The 22,268-nt window shown below is 43.4% G+C and overlaps 1 protein-coding gene across 6 annotated transcripts in view; it reads right to left on the bottom strand.

Annotated features, from left to right (window-relative positions):
* SV2B (synaptic vesicle glycoprotein 2B) overlaps nt 1–22,268 on the bottom strand; it is a 102,391-nt gene that overhangs the window by 26,134 nt on the left and 53,989 nt on the right. For all 6 annotated transcript variants that reach the window (XM_073304204.1, XM_073304202.1, XM_073304206.2 and 3 more), the window contains 5 exons: nt 21,214–22,125; nt 5,895–6,075; nt 3,972–4,123; nt 1,192–1,325; nt 157–246 (listed from right to left, as the gene is read on the bottom strand). In XM_073304204.1, coding sequence (XP_073160305.1) covers nt 157–246; nt 1,192–1,325; nt 3,972–4,123; nt 5,895–6,075; nt 21,214–21,754 — 1,098 coding nt within the window. In that variant the 5' untranslated portion in view covers nt 21,755–22,125. The remainder of the gene's footprint in view (nt 1–156; nt 247–1,191; nt 1,326–3,971; nt 4,124–5,894; nt 6,076–21,213; nt 22,126–22,268) is intronic.

Below are 22,268 nucleotides of genomic sequence, written 5' to 3'. Positions count from 1 at the left end.
GTGAGAAGCCGGAAACCACAGGGGGGAGAATAAGGCAGCTCTGAAGCCTACTAAAGCAGATTCCAAACCAACCCCTGGCCTATGAAGACTCTCACGTGCCAGTGACCCCTTTACCACAGTATAACGAACTGCTTTCCCGAAGGAAACCACACTCACCGTGAACACCCTCTCCGGCTCCCCCTTAGCCCGCATGTTGGTATCATGAACTTGCTTGAGAATCATCCAGGCTTCATCATGTTTACCTATCTGGAAACACCAAGGGAAGAACATCTCAAGTGAGCCATTAAATACTGTGGTCTACAGCCATGTGGTTTTAAAAATGACACGGGGAACCAGCTCTGGAGGCCCGGGTGTAACGGAGCCGTATCGTGCCGCGTCATGTGTTGAGGGGGGAGAAGCAGAGGGCAGAAGGCTGAACCATCAAGGTTTATATTTGCTGACTGTGCAGTAGTTTTGTAGTAGAAGAAGGAAACCACTCTGTAATTATTATTTGGGAGGCAGGAGTTAGGCAAAGTGTTGCCTCCAGGCTAAACAGAGGGTGTGTCAGGAGACATGGTTCTCTTCCCAGCTCTGCTAGTGACTTGCTGTGTAACCTTGGGCAAGTCTATGTACCTCAGTTGTTCCATCTATAAAATGGGAATAAATAATGCTTACCTACATCATGGTGGGGTCTGAGGTTTAATCCGTGTATGTCAGCTGTTTTGAGAGCCTCAGGTAAAAGGTGCTATGTACAGTAAGTGCAAGGTGATAACAATAAATAATTATATGCTGTCCCTTCAGCTGTGTGAGTACTGCACTTCCCCTGCTGGGTCTGAGATCCAACCCACCATGTATTTTATCATGCTCCTGTTTCTTGCGCTTCACTCCTCTTCCTGCCCAGCTCTACTATTTACATTCCCAAAGCGTACGTGCTTGTGTTTTAATCAGGTACGCAAACCCTTTGATGGGTTTATGAATCCCAGGTGTTTGCATTTTGCTTGTTGTGCGATGCAGATGTCAACCTTAAAAGGTGATACGATGAAAGTACGTGATTAGCACCTTAATACAGAGAGTCTCTAAGTTTTAAATGAAACTGGGTGTGTGGCCAGGGGGCTGGGGAGAGGGCAGTGACGAGACAGCCAGAAACACGTGAGGACCAGATCTCCTTTGTTAATTGATATTGGAGTACAGTTTTCAGATGAGTCATCTTACCTCTAGCAAAAAACGTGGACTTTCCGGCATGAATTTAAGTGCCACCAGTGAAGAGATACAGGGAAGAGCACAGACGATTACAAATACCCTCCAGCTGTGGAAGTGGTACCTGGTTCCCATGCTGAAACCCCAGCCTACGACCAACAAAAGCCAGAGTGAAAATTCTGTCCATCTAGTCAGATTTCTCTCTCAGATACCAACTGAACCCTACGGGCTCTGTGCAAGGTAGTGATAGGCTGACAAAGTCCCATCTGATGAAAGATTTATTATGCCTGGTAATGAATTCCTCTGTGGATTCCGTCAGACAGTCAGATGGATAACACTCCATGGGTTTGTGCTCAGCACAGACAATGGAATCGGTTATTATTAAGTTCCTGCCTTTTTAAAATCTTCCTTTACCTTTAAGTTTAGAAATCAGTCTGGAAGTGAGCTATGCAATAAAACTAAGGATACTGTGCATCCATGGAGCAAGAACCTAGCAAGGGTGACATGGGATCCACTGGTATATTTTATTACATTTCTGTGGCCTCCTTACATAACATTACAGAGAATTTCTAATACGTAGCCCTTTTCTGATTTCCAGAGCACTTACGAGACAGCCTGACAACATATCTGTAAGGGAAGCATTAGTTCCCATTTTACAGAGGAAGCAGGGGCAGGCAAGCAAAATGATTTCCCCCAAACATACAAAATCAGTGTCCGAGCTGGGGTTCAAATTCAGGAGATCCTTGCTTCTAGTGCTGCATTTAGGCCACACCTCACTATGGGCTCTCTCTCATGCTCTGCCCAGGCCACATAGTCAGCAAACAAGGGGCACGGAGGAGTCTGAAAGCAGTACAGACACTTTAAAACTCAAAGGGCAGCTTGACCAAAGCAGGTTTGGGGGGGGGCGTGTAATCAAACTTTAATCAAAGGCACACAGAAAACATCATGAACCAAAATTCTTTCTTTCTCGGTTTGCCTTCCCACAGTCAGATCTCAGGGAGGATGTTTATTTCAAATGTTTCTTTATAATCTACTCTCTGTCATAATATTGAAATAAACTCGTTGCAGCTTTTGCAGCAATGATAACTGTATCAACCACAATGCTACACACGTTCAATTGAGTTCCAAAACAATATGGAACAAAGGGATACTGGAAAGGAAAAAAACATACAGCACGGGGCTCAGATGCTCCAACATGTGATATGGACAATGCTGACCAATCTGCAAAATTTAAATATTACCCTTTAAAGGCTTGGGTTTTAAAACCCTGTTTGCAAATAATGCATGTGCTTTAGCCTGACACCATTGCACTCTAGTTTACATGTCTGTTCCAACAGCCTGTTTCTGGCCAAAACGTGAAGTTTTCTAAATACAGAGGGCAGTTTTAGCTTGTATGATGGGTGGGTGGGTGGGTGGATGGATAGATAGATAGATAGATAGATAGATAGATAGATAGATAGATAGATAGATAGATAGATAGATAGATAGATAGATATTATAGTCCCTCTTCATGATCTTTTTGGACTGTCCTACTTTTCTCAATCAGGATTTTGCAAACAGCTGGCAATACTGGATACTAGGGGAATTAATCTTTCTCAATAGATACTGACAGTCTGATGTTTTCCTAGGTGATGCAAATGAATTACCAGGAAAACCATGTGACATGCAGGTTTTTGTTCCTCATAGTGGTAATGTACATTTCAGAGTCCTTTCTCTCTACCATATTCAACACCATGGAAAAATCAGTGGAAATCAGATGTGATCCCAGCAAATATATGTTTTAGGGAGACATATTCACACACAAAAATTACCCCAAATACACTGGTATCTGGCTAAGGCATGGTGGGATGTACTGACTGTGATAATGTGCTACTTAGCCCCCCAGCCCTGATATTAGTGTTCAGCAGAGTTACAATTTATTGATAATTGCTTAGCTCAGCTCTGCAGTCAACATGGACATGAGCCATGAAGTTATCTGAGTCAAACTATCCCCAAATTCAGGAATGTGTGGATTTGTGATGCTGGGTTTGACCACTCATAGAGAGAGACCAGCATTTATAATCTGCAGTACCAAAGGTGTGATGTATTAGAGGCTTTTATCACAAAGGAGCCATCACCCATCATCCTGCCTAAGTATCAATCATTCAATTAATTTCTCTCTATCATCGGTATGTATAGGGCCCCAATCACAATAGCATCTACAATGCTACAGCTAGACAATTCTTCCTGTACTGCTGGGGATGTCCTGACTTGCAGGATGAATTCCACTGATTATCTTTGAGTTCCTGTAAAAAGGCAGGTGGGATTTGAAAGTTCCAGGATGGCAGGGGTGAGTTTGGTTGCAGTTGGTACAAGCATGTCGGATTCTGGTTTTACACATCACAGAAGCTGCAGGGCTAACTTACAACTATCATGTTAAGAATCGATAGCCCACCCGAGATGGTGTATGTGTTGTTTATGAGTAAGGGCTAGTCTATACGAACAGTTAGTGCGCAGCAAGCTGGGGTGTAATTTGACAACGTACTAGCCTGCCAACCACTAACTGGCCCTGTGCATGCTGCGGCCATGCACTAAGCTTTCCGTAGTGCACTTTAAGCTACTCCAATCTGAAACGGGAGTAGGTCGAAGTGCATGATGGAATTTTTAGTGCCTAGTGGCAGAGTCCACGCAGACAGTTAGTTTGCAGCAGGCTGGTGCACTGTAGATGTACAGGCCAGCTTGCCACGCACTAACTGTATGTCCTTATACGTGTGTGCGCAGGGTGTTATCTGTAACCGAAAGCACAAAGCAGTTACCGTAGTGTGGAATGATGCTCCAAGCCATTGCAGAGGCATAAATGCCACCAATCATCCAGAACATGCAGAGCCAGCTCAGGTGTTCCCCCCTCTTCTCACGTGAAAGGAATTCAGAGAAATAAGCAAAGACGATGGGGAGGGATCCCCCAATGCTGAGGAGAGAAAACACCACATGGGAAGAATAAAGGACTTTGCCAAACAGGTGTCACCAGCACATCTGGAGCCTCATAGCTTTGGGTTCATTTATAGTAAAGGTCTCCAGAGTTACAGCCCCGCAGTGGGAGGGTAGCTTTTCTTTCAGGAACTCACTGGAATTCTCAGCGATTCTCACAGACTCTCTACTCAGGGAGTCATGAGAGAATAATATGAAGTTCCCCATACCAGGTTGTTCTTAAATGTGAAGGATGCACAGGAAGTTTGTCACGAGCAGAAAGTTGATTTTACTTTCCTGTTTTAAAATTGTGAATTTACCTGGCCTCAAAGGGACATGGATATGCTCAGCAAAGCATTTGTGATTTGGATGCTTGTGCCCTAGGAAACTGGAGAACTGCACAGGAGAGCACAAACTCATTTCACTGGGGCAGCAAACAGCCAGGCAATAACAGCCTTTGGTTGCTAGTGACTCCAGCCAAATTTGACCGAGTCCACACAAGGGAGGACCCATTCTGCAATTGCCTTTCCCCATCCCCTTCACCATCTCGTCAGAGTAGCTCAGCTGCCTCATGACTCAGAGATGAAAGGAGACCCGGAGTGCTGGGATCATACGAAATATTTCTGAAGTTCTATAAAACATTTTGGAATTAGCAATTTTAAAATGGGCCAATGTTTTCAAATGATTTGGGGTTCCTCCATTTTGGGGTGTCCAAACTGAGACACCATAAACGGCCTGAGTTTCACAAATTCAGTGTTCCGTTCTTTTCAAAAATCAGTCCCCCTCAATGTGTCTCGAGCCAGGCATTGAAAAACTTGGCCATTTTTGAAAATCTTGGTCATGGGCCCAAATTCACATATCACATGCACCAGGGTAACCTTACTGACGTCAGTGGAGTAATTCCTGGCTTAATTAGGATAAGGGGGGAATGAATTAGGATAAGGCAGTCTCTTGTCAAAGGTTTAATACAAGTTCTCTCTCCTGAACAAAAGCTTACCTTTTAAAAGGCAAAGTTCCAAATGACTATAAATGAGAGGGTATGGGCCCTCCCCTCTCTCCTTATTAATAACGTGGACATTTATAAAGAGTGAGCTCTGGAATTTCTGTCTTTTCCTGATGCTTTGTATAAGCCAGGCCATATCACTGTATCAGCAATCTGGGAGACTGTATGGCTTGGGGAGCTACAGATCCTGTCACCTCTAAATCACCTATTCAAATTCAGAGCAGGTCAGTAGTGACTGAAAGTTGTTACCAACTTAATGTTGTTTCATGCCTATGAAATGGGTAGAGATCTCAGTACAGTCCTAGTAGACAAGCGTCTACATTGCAGTCGACATCAATCAGCACCCATGTTCACAGTTTCAGCAGGAAGATTGAGATTTCAGTGACTGAGTTCTCTTAGGTCAACTTTGAGGTGTCTTATCCTGAAGTGGTGAACAGATGCTTCCTTTTATGCACCTGTTTTCTGGCTAAGATCTCAGAATATCTGACTGTCAATTTTCCAAGCATTAAATTGTTTTGTTTAAGGGAAAACAAACTATATAATCCCCCTTGTCTAGTGTCTTCTCCCTGCCTGGCTCTAAATCCTTCCAGGGAGATGTGAACATTTTATTTACAACACACGCATGCTGTGTAGAACCTCTCCAGTCAGTCCTTCCATTTCCTCAGCTGGCAATCCCAAATCATTGTGCAGTCTCGTCTAGCACAAAGGAAGGGTTCTCCTGTCTTAAACCTCAGCCTGGAGCGGGGAGGCTAAAGAGAGTGTTACCCACCCGAAGCCGGAGATAAGGCGGCAGAAGAGGAAGAATCCATATCCCTGGACGAAGGAGGAGAGGAATGCAAAGGCAGCGTTGATTGCGAGTGATATGATGAGGCATTTCCTCCTTCCCAGTTTATCTGCCAGGCCACCCCAAATGACAGTTCCCACCATCATTCCCAGGTAGACTATGAGCCCTAGAGGAAAGAAAGACAGGGAGCTGAGTGACATCCTCTCCCATGTGCAGTACAGGGCAATTAGGTCAATATTTCACACATATCCAATGTTTGGAGCACTTCCTCCAACCAGCCACCAACCAAGGCCCTGTTAGTAAATATTGAAATACTTCACCAGCCTGAATGCCTGTCAGTGTCTGACACATTCACTTTCTACTTGACCGAAACAGCACCCTTTGCCAGATACCTGTCAAGCCAAAGTTGCTTCACCAGTGCTAGTGATGGACTCATACATCCTCATCTGAGCATCAGATTTCTGGGAGCTGTAAAGTCAATCAGCTTTCAGGTGGACTACGCCCTCCGGTGACATCCAAAATGGTACCTCAGGCTCAGGCTACTTCAGAGGGAGTCAACTTATGTCGCTTTCCCAACCCTTGGACTTTCAAAGCCCCATGAGTCTGGAGGAACCTGCAGTCATATTTCTTTGGAAAGTTCCTGGCATATAGTGGGTGCTCTCAGGATACAAAATGTTCATTATGAAGAATAATATTTTACAAACAGAGTAGGCCCAGCTCTCAAACGTAAACCCCTCAGGCACCGGGCTGTTTATTATTTCCAGGATCCGCTCTCTAGGGAGTCCGTGTGGCTGAGTGGTCTGAGCATGAGGCTAGAGGCCAGGAATGCTTGAATTCTACTCCTGCTTCTGCCACCAATCCACCATGTGCCCTTGAGTTTGTTGCTCCCAGCCTCAGCGTGTCCATCTGTACAACAGTGATAATGACGCCTGCCTCCCAGGGCCGTTATTAGGACTCAGTATATTATTACTTTTCTCAGACCCTCCTCTGACTCAATTCAAGGTAACAACAAACACCCAATTCACTCAGCTTCAGGTGAGACCTCATTTCCGCCCCCTCAAAAAAGCCTCAGGAGCTGTCTCATTTGACCAGGCCCGCAGCCGTCTCTTCCCTAGCACGTCCCAGGCACATCAGCCAGAGCCAGGCATAAGCAGATTAGTTAAAATGCACGTGTCCCTGCTGTGTGCCACTAACTGCTCAACAGGAGTCTGACATCTTATATCTACTAACCCCTCTCAGTGCAACTGGTGCTGAGGGAGCACAGGCAGGGGTGCTGTGTGGCGGTTGATGATAACTCAGGCAACCGGGAGAGGGCAGAGGGAGAGCTAAAGGAATGGGGATTTTCTTTGCGATTTCATCCGAGTGCCCCTGTAAGTGTATCCCCTCCTTTCCTCTCTGTATTTCATAGAGACATAGACTTCTGAGACTAGAAGGGACAATCAGATCATTCAATCTCCAAACTGTTTATCTTCCTCTATTTAATTTTCTCCAAGGAGTGTGAGGCAGAAAACCCCGGGCCAAGTGAAGGGAGGTGAACTCACGCAACAGCCTCTCATCCTGCTGACAGATTGGTGATAGAAAACCCAACCAACCAACCAGGACTAAAATATCAGCCCCAAGACAGAGGATACGGATTGGACTCTGTTAATAACTCAGCAAGCAATGAGCATCCTCAAATCCAGCAGGTATTCTTTTTGGTTGCCAGAGCACTCTACGCACCTCTGGTGTGCTTTGATCAGCCACTGCAGTAACAGTCCCACCTGTAAAGCTTGGAATGGCCCTGATTTTGCAGTTTGCAGTCTCTCTATCTATAACATTGTCCAGATTACATCAGCCAGTAACATTTTTAAAACAGAAAAGGCAAACTAAGCTCACTTAATTGTGATGCAACACTACTATCACTAAGCAACTGGGGAAACAGCTAGAAGGAAACCCAGCCCAACCCATCTTGCACCAAGAGTGATGTGCAAACAGATTGGCACTGAGATGCTCATAAGATAAACATGTGGATGGTATCCCAGATGAAGCACCATGAGACAAGCCTCTTGATTTCCTGGGACTTCTGTAAGCTGGGACGCAAAGTCAGATGCCAAACTGGGCAATGGGCAAGCACCCACAACTCCTGCTGGAGACAAAGAGATGAATGTGCTCAGCACCTCCCAACAACCAGCCCGCTCCCATTTAGGTGTCCATATATGGTTCAGAGGGCTGATACTGTGAGATTCTGCTATTCTGGGATGTGTTAGGAGTGGCATGTGTAAGACAGGAGGTAACTGTCCCATGCTACTCAGCACTGGTGGGGCACCAGCTGGAGTACTGTACCTAATTTTGAGCACCACTCTTTAAGAAGGATGTCAACAAATTGGAGAGAGTCCAGAGGAGAGCAACAAAAAATGAGAAGATGTTTGGGAAACATGTGCTATGTTAGTCTAGAGAAGAGAAGGCTGAGGGGAGACATAATAGTCTGCAAATGTATAAAAGGTTCTCATAAAGAGGACAATGATCAATTGCTCTCCGTGTCCACCGAGGGTAGGATTAGAAGCAATCAGCTTTGTTTGCAGCAAGGGAGATTTAGGTTGGCTATTTGGAAAAAGTTTGTAACTGGAAAGATAGCTAAGCACTTGAACAGGTTACTAAGGGAGGCTGTGGAATCTCCATCATTGGAGGTTTTTAAGAACAGGCTCGACAAACACCTATCAGGGATGGTCTCGATCTACCTAATCCTGCCTCAGCGCAGGGGGCTGGATAGCATGACCTCTTGAGGTCCCTTCCAGCCCAGCATTTCTATGATTTACAGCCTTGTTTCTAGACCAAAGAGGTTCTGGTAAAAGTGTCCTTTCTTATGCCTAGCTAAAGAAAAATTCTGACCCTTTAGAGGTTCAGCCCTGTCCCTGAACCAAAGCCTGTCTTCACTGACAGTTACCGGTGCATCTCAGGAACTGTCCTATCATGTGTAAAACCTCCTGTCAAAAAAACTTGTCAGTGGGAGACCAGGGAACAATAATGAACATTCTTGCATAAATGACTTGACTTAAGCTGATGACTGCACTCACCATTCAACCATTCGGCAGCAGATTGACGGAGGGGAGCATCTGGCACCGTCAACTCTGATATTCTTCTGGATTGTAAATTAGCTTGATTTTTTTGGGGCATATGTTAATCATATCTTGGGAAAGTACATACTACTAAAACCACTGCCGTCCCCTAACTAGAGCTGCGGGATTAACTCAAAGTGAATTATTTAGTTTTCTTTCTCTGTTCACAGACTTTCCATGACCTAATCATAATTTCCTTTCATGTATTCATTGTATGGATTTGTTCAACATTTTTTTTCCAATTATTCTTTTTCATTCTGTGGCTGGATCACAAACAGATCTCTGAGCACATTTGCTATTTGATATTCAAAATTCCATCCAGGTTGATTGGTTAGACAAGTAATAGCATAAGTAGTTAACACATATTCTAACGGGACACTTCACTTTGACTGGTCCCTTAGAGTATGTGCTAACTACTTATGCTAAACTATCTGTTGGACCTTGTATGTAGCTGTGACATTCTTAGTACCTTTCCCAGACCCGAAGCAAAGCTCTGTGTAGCTCGAAAGCGGGTCTCTCTCACCAACAGAAGTTGGTCCAATAAGAGATACTGATATGACCTCACCTATCTTGGCTACAGATATACAGAAAGCATGGCAGCCAGAAAAAGTGCACTCACATGGCATGGGAACTCAGGGCCTCTCTCTCCACAAACACGGGCCTCTGCCACATTCACTAAAATTAGAGATTTGGAAGACACCGTAGCAATACATACAATACCCAAAATCATAATGAAGGCGAATCTCCAGGGGCTGCCATGTGGATTAGGACTTTTACACTAGCCACTGGGAGACACTCTGATTCCACAAACTGGAGCAGCTCTGATTCCAGTTAGGAGAAGGAAGTGGCAACCCACCCCAGGCAGGTTGGCTGGTGTGTCACCCAGCCAACAGAATAAGGGATGTTCATGCACCACCACTAAACCCACGTTCCTGCAACCAGATTAAAAATGAATGATCAGGCAGGGTTGATTGTCTTCGGCAGAAAAAAATCAGGTTGGCAGCTGTTCATCCAAAGCTTCTTAAAAACAACAAGAACAACAATGAATCTGCTCAGGAGGTGGTTGCTGCATTCTAACCTCCAGGACTCTTTTCTTTGGCCTGTGATCTATTATTATTATAACTGGATACCCCGACTGAGGGCGTGGGAGCCAGGTGCCCGGCCCTGGGGGGTATTTGTTTTCCAGCAGTGGCTGCCCAGCTCAGAGTGAATGAGCAACTGTTCCAATACTCTGGATACTTTATGGAAGTCCCATTGGTTATAAAATGTCTGACTCAGCCATTTGGACTGAAGCAAATGCTGCTTCCTCTCTTTCTGCAAAGAAGAGACCTGGTGGACTTCAGGGCTTTGTTAAAGGAGTGATAATATTGAGGCAGATCCACGGTTCTGCAAAAGCATCAGGACTCTAGTATCTTGCCCTGATGCACTCATTTCCTTATTTTATTTAACAAAGCGGCTTATCCTGTATTAGCCTGTGTGACGCAGAAGCAGATATTGCGGTGCTTTGTGCACCACAGCTGGTGACCACAGACACACTGCAGGTGCAAACTTGTCAGTCTGCAACAATGTCTGCGTGCGCTCTTTATTGGCACCCTTTGCTCCCCAAGGGCAGAACTGAGGCTCATCGCCCTAGTGCCTCAGGATGTCATCTAAGGGAGTAGAGAGGCTACTGTGCAGGCAAGGGTGGGGGAGACTTGTAGTCAGGCCTCCTTGTGCCAAATCCTGCTTTCCAAACTCCAGTGTACAGATGTCTATTTAGGCAACAGCAGTTGTTCCGACCCAGCTGAAGGTACTCAGCTCCAGGAAGGGGAGAAGGGCAGACATCTGTTCACATGTGTATCTTTGCTTGGTTTGGGGCTGAAGCAGGATTTGGCCAATAGTGTTATTTCTCATCAATGATGGGATTTGAATTGATTGCACTGCTGGTGTCAGGGAGACAGCTGATGCAGAGAGTGTAGTGCTCTGAGTTTAAAGTCACTGCATACTGGCAGCTTTATGGGTGTGGGGGTGGGTGTGTGGGTGTGTGCGTGTGTGTCAAAGGGGCAACAACTGCACAGGAAGAAGCAGTCCAAGAAAGACCCTGGAGCTGCTATTGTAGATGAAGAACAGTTCAGATTGTGAGCTCAGGAACCCAAGCTAAAGGTGGGCCTCAAGATTATTTCTCTGTGATACAGCATTTGTTAAGATGATTTCTATGTAAGATGCATTAAAGCTATTGATTAGTGTTGCGAAACATAACTCAGTGGAAATGGCTTCTATTTAGTTTCAGACATTTTTTTATTGAGTCTTGTAAAGCAGTAGCAATGGGCAAGCCAGCCCCTAAAACCTTCAAACAACCAAGATCTGCAGCCATCATTTCAGTGGCTATCAGAGGCGAATCACTTCACTGGTTTCTGAGGCACTGGTGATCAGTTACAGTAGAACCCACTCCACAGCTGAAATGAAATCAAGGGAATGATTTATTATGATGGACAGTTGCGGGGGGGGGTCCTTTTGTGAAGACTACACATCCCAGCCAACAACATAAAACCTTCATTTGGGCAGCTGCACTAAAACACTCCACGGGTAAGTGCCAGAACAAGTAAAGGAAAGAAAATTTACAAACAGCAATTTTCCTGGATGGACATCCTACAACAATGAATGATATTCATCATTTACTATTCTTTTCCAAAATGTGCTCCATGTTTTTCTTCTGGGGGCGTTGTGCAGGAGGCCAGTTACAGAAAGGGTACATGATTTGGATGAGGATATGGAAAGAAGATCACCTGTTTTGTAAAAGACACAAAACGGAAGGAAAAGCAAGTCAGGATCAGAGCAGACAGAATCGAAAGGAATCACAGCTACTTAGGTGACTGAGCAAATGAGGATCAGCTCAACAAAGGTACAGTCATTAATTAGTCTGTGCAGAGGAAACCAACTTGCAGAATAATAGCCTAGTGGGACTGTCATCCAGAGTACTGTGCACAAAAGGGATCTGGGGATTACTGATAATTGAAATCATGAACCCAGTGCATATACCACTGCAGCCAAAAAGGCAAATTAGATACTGATACAAGGGATACGAAAGAGGTAATATGGTTACTTTCTAAGACCATTGTGTGTTAAATACTTTCTGGAATATTGTGAACACGGTCCCGCAGCAACAATTTTATAATCTCCAAAAGGAAACAAACGTGATATTAGGTCTTGGAAATATAAATTATAAGCAGAACTGGACAAAATAGTTTGATCAGATTTTGAAACTAAATTCCTCCTGCTGTGTTCTTCCTGCTTTTTGTCTTCATAGAATATTCTAGGGAACAAATTTACTGTCAGGAATGTCCAATGAAATAGCAAATGTTATGAAAATATTAAAGGATATTCATTGGAAACAAATTTTGAATTTGGAAACATGAGAGTCCACACCAGAAACCTCATTCCAAAAGTTATAGTCACCCAGCCAGGGATAGAAGTATACTGTGTGACCTAAGAAAACTAACCAAAGAAGCACAGATGTTGGGTATTAAATGTAACAGCTGTCAAGCAATTTAGAGAACAATCATTATTTGCAGCCATTATTCTGTGACTAATATAAAATAATGAATACATGTGAGAAAAATGCAATCTGCTCAGAAAATATTTGTCAAAAGAAAAAGGTGAAATTCAAAGAATAAACTCTTGGTTATGAATAATTCAACCAGCTGTAGCTATGCAGAAAATGTAAAGGCATTGGGCTTGTTCCCATTGAAAAAGAGGAAAACTTTGAGGTGCCATCATCAAAGTTTCCAAATTAAGAAATTATTTTGACCTCTGTTGAAATTCCGTCACCTGTATTATGCAGGAGGTCAGACTAGATGACCACAATGGTCCCTTCTGGCCTTAAACTCTATGAATCTATGAATAAGAAAGGCTAGATATAATACTATACTATGCTACGTGCTTATTAATTTATTATTATTACTATTATTATAATATTTCAGCAAAGTTGTTAGAGACATACTGTCCTAGTTTCAGAAACCAAAAGACATAAGGTAAAATTTTCAAAATTGCCAAAGTGACTTAGGTTCATAAGTGCCAAAATTACTTTTGAAAATGGGACTTTAGCTTCTAAGTCTTGTTGAAAGTCAATGGGATATAGGCTCTACACTCAGTTAGAGGCTTTTGAAAATTTTACCTATGGTCCTAAGGACCTGGGAATAAATGGGAAACTCAGGAAGAATTGAGTAGATTTGGTCTTGCAGAAGATTGTGGGTGGGGGGTTGAAGGGAGCAGGGTACATTGAACATCTGGACGATGTGAATAAAATAGCCAAACAAAAGGCATGTATGTTGGTTCAGGTGGCCTTTTTGGTTCCTGATATTTCCTATGTGCTTTTACTTGTAGGACAGTTGCTGCTTTATCTATAGATCTCATTGCCCTGGCAAATGGCAATCAAATGATACAGAAAGAAAATTCCCATTGGTTCATATAGCATTTGCTTTGTTGAATAAACAGAAGCAGAGATAGCTCACCTACCGTTTAAAATGACTTACCCTACCAGTTAAAAATGAGTCACCACACCTAAAATAATAACAGTGGGATTTTCCTATTCAAAGGGAGAGGGGGGAACATTATAAACTAGCTGTGAGTGATCTATGGCTGCTGGGAATTCTGAAGGAATTCTGCAAAGTCAAACCAAAGGTGGATTTAGGAACCCACAGAATCTTCCAGCGTGGCATTGAAAATGCGCGCTGAATATTTCACCGGGTGCCACCAGCACAGAAAGTGAGTGGGTGTTTGCGCTCCGTGTCTTTCAAAGTACCCCCACGGGTCTTGTCCATCAATTTAAAATTCATAGCACCATCTGGTTCCCCCCTTCCCTTTCTCCCTCACACCTAGTCACTCTGCTAAACTGAAGTCTTCAGTAGAGGAAGCCAAATTAATCCTTTGCCATTAACTGAAAAGCTGTTCGTTTTGGCTCACGTCAGATAAAATTACTGCTGTGTTTACAAATGAGGAGACAATCATCACACTGCACAACGCTGCACCAAGCTCTACCTTCACGGCTCGATAGAGCACCAGAGGTGCAAATACTGCAAAGAAGATATTGGCCAACGCTGACTGGAATATCGGCTGTGTTTGTGCCTCTTTCGTGCCCGCTGATTCTAGTGAACTTGCAGGCAAAAGTGTTGCAGAAAATCTTAAGAAAAATATTACAGAATATTCATAAGCAGCAGATTTGGGTCAAAATCATGAACAGCAGCACTAAAAAACTGATTCTAAGTATCCAGCTACACAACAAGCTTAACCACAGCAGTACGGAGTTTTCTGGCTTGGTTAAGAGCATCTGTGATCTAACATGGTTGTTTGCAGCACTGTGAAATTTCAGATTTAAATCGCTGAAATCAGGAAATTTACCATTTTTAAAATCCTATGACTGTGAAATTGGCCAAAACGGACTTCGAATTTGGTAGGGCCCCAGCCATCAGGGAGCCATTCCTGGGTTTACATATGTTTATCCAGAAAAAATGTAAATGGTAAGAAGATACTGAAGTTTCTCGTGATGTTAATTAGGATTCATTGAAACAACAAGTAAATAATGACAGAGACAAAGCTGCTGGGCCAGTATGTGTTTCAAAGGGATAATAAACCCTGATAAAGCCAGTGTACTGTTACATAATCCATTTTAAACCAACTCACACAGCTAGGCTTGACTTCCTATCTACCTGCATTAACTACCAGCAGAATTTTTAAGTGTGGCTCCAACATTCTAAACAGGAGATTAGAGTAAAAATCCAGAAGATAGTATTATATTTAAATTATTACTATGAAATTATTACAGGTTTCAGAGTAGCAGCCATGTTAGTCTGTATTCGCAAAAAGAAAAGGAGTACTTTTGGCACCTTAGAGACTAACCAATTTATTTGAGCATAAGCTTTCGTGAGCTACAGCTCACTTCATCGGATGCAATGAAGTGAGCTGCAATGAAGTGAGCTGTAGCTCACAAAAGCTTATGCTCAAATAAATTGGTTAGTCTCTAAGGTGCCACAAGTCCTCCTTTTCTTTTTATGAAATTATTATTAATTTGTAGACAGAAAGGGCAGCTTTGTACCTAAAAGATTTGAAGTCTATTCTCAGCACTGATGTGGACTCTTTTGCAGCCTTGTACAAATCACTCAATTTCTCCTTGTCTCAGTTTCCTCTTCTGTAAAGTGATGGCAATCAGCCTACTTCACTGGGGATTTGCAAAGCTTAAACTATTTGAGCTCCTCATAGGAAAGGTGCTAACTATGGAAGTGAAAGATACTATTATGCATCTTTTATAGTATTTATACACTTACTGCCCTGTGTAAATAACTGATAATATTAACTCCCTGAGATGCTAGTAATAGCAATAATGAATGCACATTGTACCGCCAATCAATATGCATGCATTGAAGGTATAATCTGATTGATTGATATTCCTCCAGATGCCAGTATTCTCAAAATGAATAGAAACTTCTCAAGTAGGGTGACTTCTCAAGTCACTCCTCATGTCGGGGGACTTCTCAGGCAAGTGTGAAAAATCGGGACGGGGTGGAGGGTAATAGGCCCCTATATAAGAAAATGACTGTCCCTATAAAATTGGGACATGCAGTCACCCTATTCTCAAGTGAATAGAAACTTACTGACTCACCACAGAACTGTTTTCAGCCGGTCACAAGGCAGGAATTTTCTCGTCTGTTGCAGTGGATTTAATACATTTATTTATGTATGTATTTATTAATTATTATTATTATTATTTTATTTATTACAGCATCAGACTCAGCTAAAGCAGAAATGTCTGATGAATAAGTGGAAATAACCTGGTGAGAAATTAGCAAACTTCTCAGCCCACAAAATTTTAAAAATAAGTGCCATCAGTATGCTAAAATATTCACTGCAGTAGGTGTGGGTTTTTAATTTCCCCAGCACTCATCTTTGAAATAACATTTCACATCAAGGGAAAACCCAAATACTTGTTCTTTACCATGAGGAATAACTGGGGTTAAAACAGCTGTTAATTTGCATCTGAAGTAGAACTGTTTATTTTCAGCACAAAATTGAAATGTTTTATGAAATTTCAGAGGTGTCACATGGATTTCTCACATTTCAAGAAACTCTATGGGCATTTGTTTGTTTGCAGTTTTTACTCAAGCTGACTGTAATTTTGGTAAATTTTCCACTTTTTCTGATGGGAGAAATATGAAAAACACCAGGGGTCCTGGAACAATTTTTATAGTGCGGGTGCTGACAGCCATTGAACCAAACTGTAAACTCTGTATATAACGAAAACCACTTCAAGCCAGGGGGTGCAGCACCCCCAGCACCCCCAGGTCCAGAACCTATGCAAAACACTGGGATTTAAAGGCAAAACATCCTTTCAGCAAAAGCCAAAGTTCACCAATTTGGCCTTTAGGCAGTTCCACTTTTAGCTCTTGCAATTTGTCTTTCTTCTTTTCTTAAATAGTTTGACTATTTCTCCCATTAATTTTCAATTTGCCCACTCTCCTCCACCCATGACCAAGAGAACAAGAGTCACTTTCATATGTGCAAACATTAGCAGCTTCCTGGAAGCAAACTTAGCTCTGTCTTGAATGACCTGATCTTGTTTCCTTATCAAAAAATATGACAAGAACAGTCACCAAAGAATAAATATGAACCCTTGTGCTGATTCTATTGGTATGTAAAAAAGGTAAGGGATAGTAATTCATGCGTATAATGACCCAGGGGCCATGGTAATTTGAGTGAAAGCCATGCCCACTGTAATAAAACCTCTGCTCATTTCACACAGACACACTCTTGCAGATTATCATTGCACATTAGGCACAGATTGAGCCAAAAGAGCTCTTTGATTGCTACCATTATTCTGACAAGTCAGTCAGTAAGTATCATTGAACCCTGAGCGTTAACAAGACTAATTTGCCAGAGTACAACCCCTAGAACATCAAAGAATTGGAATACTCAGAAGGAAATGAGCATGTGTCAGAAGCTCTGGGCTTCCTGAATAGGTTTGACTTCTGTCTCCTTTTTTGAGTAGTTGGTGTGTGGCCAGCGAAGTTGAGCCAAGAAAGGTTCTGAGGAAGCTTGGTTTTTTGTATCCATCATTAGCACCTTTATAGTTCTCATCTTCAGGTGCTAAGCTCCAGCCCTGCCTGCTCTAACATGCCATGCCCTCCTGGGTGCTCAGAAGAGGAGAAATCCTACACCAAGGGCACAGAACCCTCCTGAGCCAGAGGGTATTTGTGTCATTGAGTATTCATTATTCATACTCCTGCACATCTCTGCAGGCTAAGTGTTTGCTAAGCCATTCTTAGCACAATCTCTTTTCATGTCGATTTATCTCAGAGCCCTAGAATCCAAGCCGACTCCCCCTACATGCATTAAGCCCGCTGCAGGAGGGAAACCACCGACAGTTGAGACTATATTAGCCAAACCTTTTTTATTTAAAAAAAAATGTACTGAATTTGAGAACCTCTTGCTGTCCCACATCAACCAGTGGCAGTAGGGAAATACCCCATTGGTGTCGTCCACTTTCCTCTGCACCTCCCCTATCTGGCTCTTCAAAGTTCTGAATACAAGCTCCAGAATCTGACTCCCAAAACAACTAGGAAAGGGGTGTGGCAAAACTGAAAAATCAAGCTCTAAAAAGGCCCCTTTTAACCTTAAGGAGAACTCCCAGTGAGAAGGAACTAGGAGGAAAATGCCATCCCCCTTCATTAAAAATTGCAGACAGATGAACCTGACCTGGTCTATAAGCTGTAATTGGATAAACATGCAAAAAGTTTGCTTGCTTACCCAAAGCTCCTCTGCACTCTGTGAACGTTGAGTAAGGTAAGTACTGGGTTGGGAAAAACGGAAGAACAAGCTTCCTCGTGAGACTTCTGGTACTCTCTACCTCTGGTTGGGCCAGAAACACTTCAAAGATATTTTGGGGGGGATTTATTGGTCCTTCTGACTCTGGTGCATGTTAAACTGAGCTCCACCAAGATAGAAATTTCTAGGGTCAGATTTTTAAAAGATCTCAGCTCCAATCTAGACAACAAAATAAATGGCCAGTTGTTCAAAGGTTCTCACCACACAACATGCTGGAAAGCTGGTCAGAAGCATCCCAATGGGAGCTGCTGAATCCTGATCTCCTTTGAAAATCTGACCTTATCTCTTTTGACATTTTGGCCCTAGAAAATTGAAAAAGCTTTCAGAGGGTGGGGGGAGATTAACTAGTGAAATAAATAAATAAATGCCCAGCCCCCAAGTCCAGCTGATGCACAATTAGTGCAGGACTTGGGGGTTGGATAGGAGAGAGAAAAGTGGCTCTGAGCTAAGTTACACCAGCTAGAGAGGTCCTTATAAGGGCAGCTGTCTGTTCCCTTTGTACTGCTAAAGTGGCAAATGGGGGATGGATCTGGCTCAAGCTTTGAAGTTAATTTCAGTTGGGGTAAACTGGCTGGGATCACAGGCCAGGATATAAGCTACAAACCTGGGAGATTTGTCCACCACCACTATGGATGCACACACTACCCAACCATCCCAGTTCAGATACTCCAATGGTTGCTTCATTTCTCTTTTAAGCCTCCTTTATTGTTGCCTGACTGGGTATCATTATCAGACACGCCTGGACTCCTAGGGGCCTGGGGAAGTCTATACCTTATTTGGGTTTTCAGGAAAAAATTATTTTATTCAAACTGTTCCACTCAACTTCAACCTCAGTTAAAATAAATAAACCTTTGTTTAATGCCTAAGGGGACAGAACAGGAGTGAAACCAATTGGTTGTTGTTACAGGCCGACTCTTTAATCTCATGTGGGACATTAAATTCATTCCCCAGATTTAGGAGGAATCCTCCATAGGCTACTTTTGACCCGGTACACATTAGCAAACAGCTTCAGCTGAGAATCCGGTGTCCAAAGGGAAATGACTACACAGCTACTCTGCTAATTTGGACTTTGGGCAAAGAGACATGGAGTCTGGGCAAAGAGAAGAACATTAGTGAGAAAGGCAGCATCAGGGGAGACAATGTGACAGCTTGCAAATTGATGTGGAGGCCTAAGTTCAGCAGCTGGGGAACACTGAGCCATGGGGGAAGGTACATGATAAGAAAATGAGACCTACACATGCACCAGGAATAGAACTGAGCTGCAGCCACCTCTGCCTCTGGATGGAGAAAATGAAAAGCGAGTTGATGCATAAAGTTTCCTGGTTCTGTGAGTATTAAACCAGATAGAGCTCTATCCTGTACTTCGTACGCAGGTGAAATTCCCATTGATTTTGGTGGGCATTTTACCTGAGTAAGGAGTGCAGAACCCAGCCCTTATAGATCAGCATGTTGTTATTTCAGATAGGCCTCTCAGTCCACTCGCACCATACCAACCACAGAGGATGCAGAATCCTATCAGTCAAGGAGATTTCAGTTCAAAGAGACACACAATACAATGCAGGTTCATACTGAGCCGACTGGACAAACGTTGGACTTACTACCAAACCATGCAGTTTGAGGGTTGATTAATGTTGACTAGACTTCATGGGAAAAGGAGGTTTTCAGGAGAGATTTTTAAAAGGAGAATGTGATAGGGATGGAGTTGCAGGCATAAGGGGTAGCACAGAGGAAGGGATACCTGTGAAAACCTGAAGCTGTATCACCAGATGGAAAGGATATGCACCAACTAGATGCTCCATTGTTCAATAGCACCATGGTGACAGAGAGAGAGACACAGCTCAAAACTGTTACAAATGCTGCCAATTTAGACAAATGCTGACTTCAGACTCCAGCTAGTAACTCTCTAAAGCTCACTGAGACTTTGCAGAATTTCTGCTATCATCACACTGGGAAAGTATTCGCAGTGGAGAGGAAAGAAAGATGCAAAGAATCAGAGCCATTCAGTTGTGATTAGACTGTCCTTTAGGGGTTTTAAATGAAACTCTTTCTGTTTCCCTACCCTAATCTAGCACTGGCCTCCTCATCACCCTTCGGAACGCTCTGCCACTGTCAGCGTGAGAGACGTCTTCTCTGCAGACCTGCAATCTGAAGGAACCTTTCTGTGTCTCTCTGCACAACTTCCTGCTAGCCTAGCTGCAGCTTCCTTTCTGATGCACCCCTCAGTCTCCTCAATCTTGGCCCAAAAGTTGAGCTGATCAGAAAATGGGGGAGAATTCTGCAGAAAAACCTGACTGTTCATCAAAAAACCCAAACCCGGACAACTGAAAAAATTCAGACTCACAAATAACAATCATTATTATGAATAAAAACAGCTGAAAGCTGCTAATGCCAAAACCCCAACACTCTTTTGGTTTTTGGTTTCCAGGTGCTCAAGGAAAGGAGACAATTCCACAAAAAAAAACATTTAGTCAAAAACTGAATTTTCCAGTCAAAAAATGTTGCGGCAAGCCCCAGCCAAGAGTGCTCTTCTCTGCAGAGAAGCCCCGTGTCCCTTGTCTGCCTTCCTATGTCTCTTCTCATTCTCATCTATCCATTCCTCTTCAAGCCTGATCAGAAAGTTTCTCTTTCCCCCTCATTTATACACCACTCAGATAGCACAGTGAAGGGCATTAGATTAGATTTGATTAGATAGGAGAGTCCCATACATAAACAAATATGTCTAAGGGAAGCTCATCCTCCTGGGGATGGAAATGAAGTGGGAGGGAGGCAGATTCACAGAAACAATCCTCTGGGACATCGGTTCTGCTCACCTACTTAACACAGTTTAATATATAGGTGAACTGACTCACCTACATTAGGCTCCATCAGACCTGGATGACACTGTTTTGTGAGCTTCTCGTTTAAGTTGAGCTACTAAAAGGGTTGAAATCTGGTTCCCTGGGTGCTCGGATTGGGCATGTCTCCGTGCATGTTTGTCCTTTACATAAGCCTAATATTTTTCTACAAATAAACTTGCTCTCTGGAAACTGCAGACTAGGCTGCCTGGCAGGGGCGGGAATTCAAGTTCAGGTGCCCGGTTTGTCCTGGGCTGTGAGTATAAGAGCTGTGAGCACATTCAGTGTCTGGGGATGGGCGTGATTCTGTTCTGTTGCTCTTGAGCAGCTCTGCTCCCAACAGCAAATGGAAGGGCAGGGACAGGGTCTGGAATCAGCTCCATCTAGCCATCCTCAGCCCCGTGAGAGTGAGTCAGGATGGGGAAAAGGGGGAGGGTCCTGAATGAACCTGCCCTATGGAATAATGCTTGGATCCATCCCGGCTGCATAACGTCTGAAGGAAGGCTGTTCAGTGGCACTTACCTAGCATCCCTTTGTTTGAGCTGGACAAGCACATATCCTTCTCAGCACTGGGCAGAACAAAGCCAACCACAAACACCTCCACCCCATCTGCCATTAGTGCCAAGCCTAAAACAAAGAAGAGTGTCCACTGGAAGCGTCCGTGGCCGCACTCCTCGATGATGTTCTCATACTGGTGGGCAAGCTGCTCCTCATCCTCCATCCGCTCGGCTATGAGTTCAGCCTTGTCTCTAAACTCATCGGCCATGGCAGGGGCTTTCTTCTTCTGTTTGCCCTTAATGTCATCTGGGTGAGGGATGCCCTGGTACTCTCCTTCATAGACCTCATCATCCTCATCATGGCCTTCCGTGGCATCGCTCTGGGCATCCTCTTCTTGGGTTGGCTCATTCCCATCATGGTGATAGCCATCTGAAGGTGCATACCTTTCATAGTTGCCATCCTGATACCGGTAGTCATCTGACACCTGGTTCACCTCTCTAGCGATGTCCTTAGCCCCTTGATACAGATTTGCGTTGTTTCTATACCGATCATCCATTCTGAGCATATACTTCTAGACACAGTATAGTGCGGTGTGTATAATCTCGAATATATACGCGTGTTTATTTATTTGTGCAATCTTTGCTACTAGCTACACAAACATAACTTCCCTCTGATCTGGAATCTGATGCACAGTACACTGAGCTCACAAAGAGAATGACTGTAAACTTTCAGGGGAGAGTTTTTTACAGGGCTTTTGGTAACGTTTCAAGTTTGAGCTAGACTTTGTTGACTTGCTTCTTTCAGTAGGAAGGAAGGTGTAGTTGGGACTATTGACTGGAGATATGTAAGGGATCAGCAACTTTGTACAACCAGGAGCTAGGAAGACTTGGTAGGTTGTTCTTTTTTCTGATCCATTGTGCTGATGAAGGCCATGCCCTGAGAAAGAAAGAGAAACAGTGATGAGACAATATTGAATTGAGAGGAGAAAGGCAGTGAGTGAAATAGACAACATTCCTAACTCATTCTTTTCTATCTGAGGGTGCAAAAAGGAGATGGAACATTCAGAGACTGTTATTGGA

Source organism: Lepidochelys kempii, chromosome 10 (genome assembly GCF_965140285.1).
Source record: "Lepidochelys kempii isolate rLepKem1 chromosome 10, rLepKem1.hap1, whole genome shotgun sequence".
In the NCBI taxonomy this organism is placed as follows: Eukaryota; Metazoa; Chordata; order Testudines; family Cheloniidae; genus Lepidochelys; species Lepidochelys kempii.
This window is presented reverse-complemented; position numbering and strand designations above follow the sequence as displayed.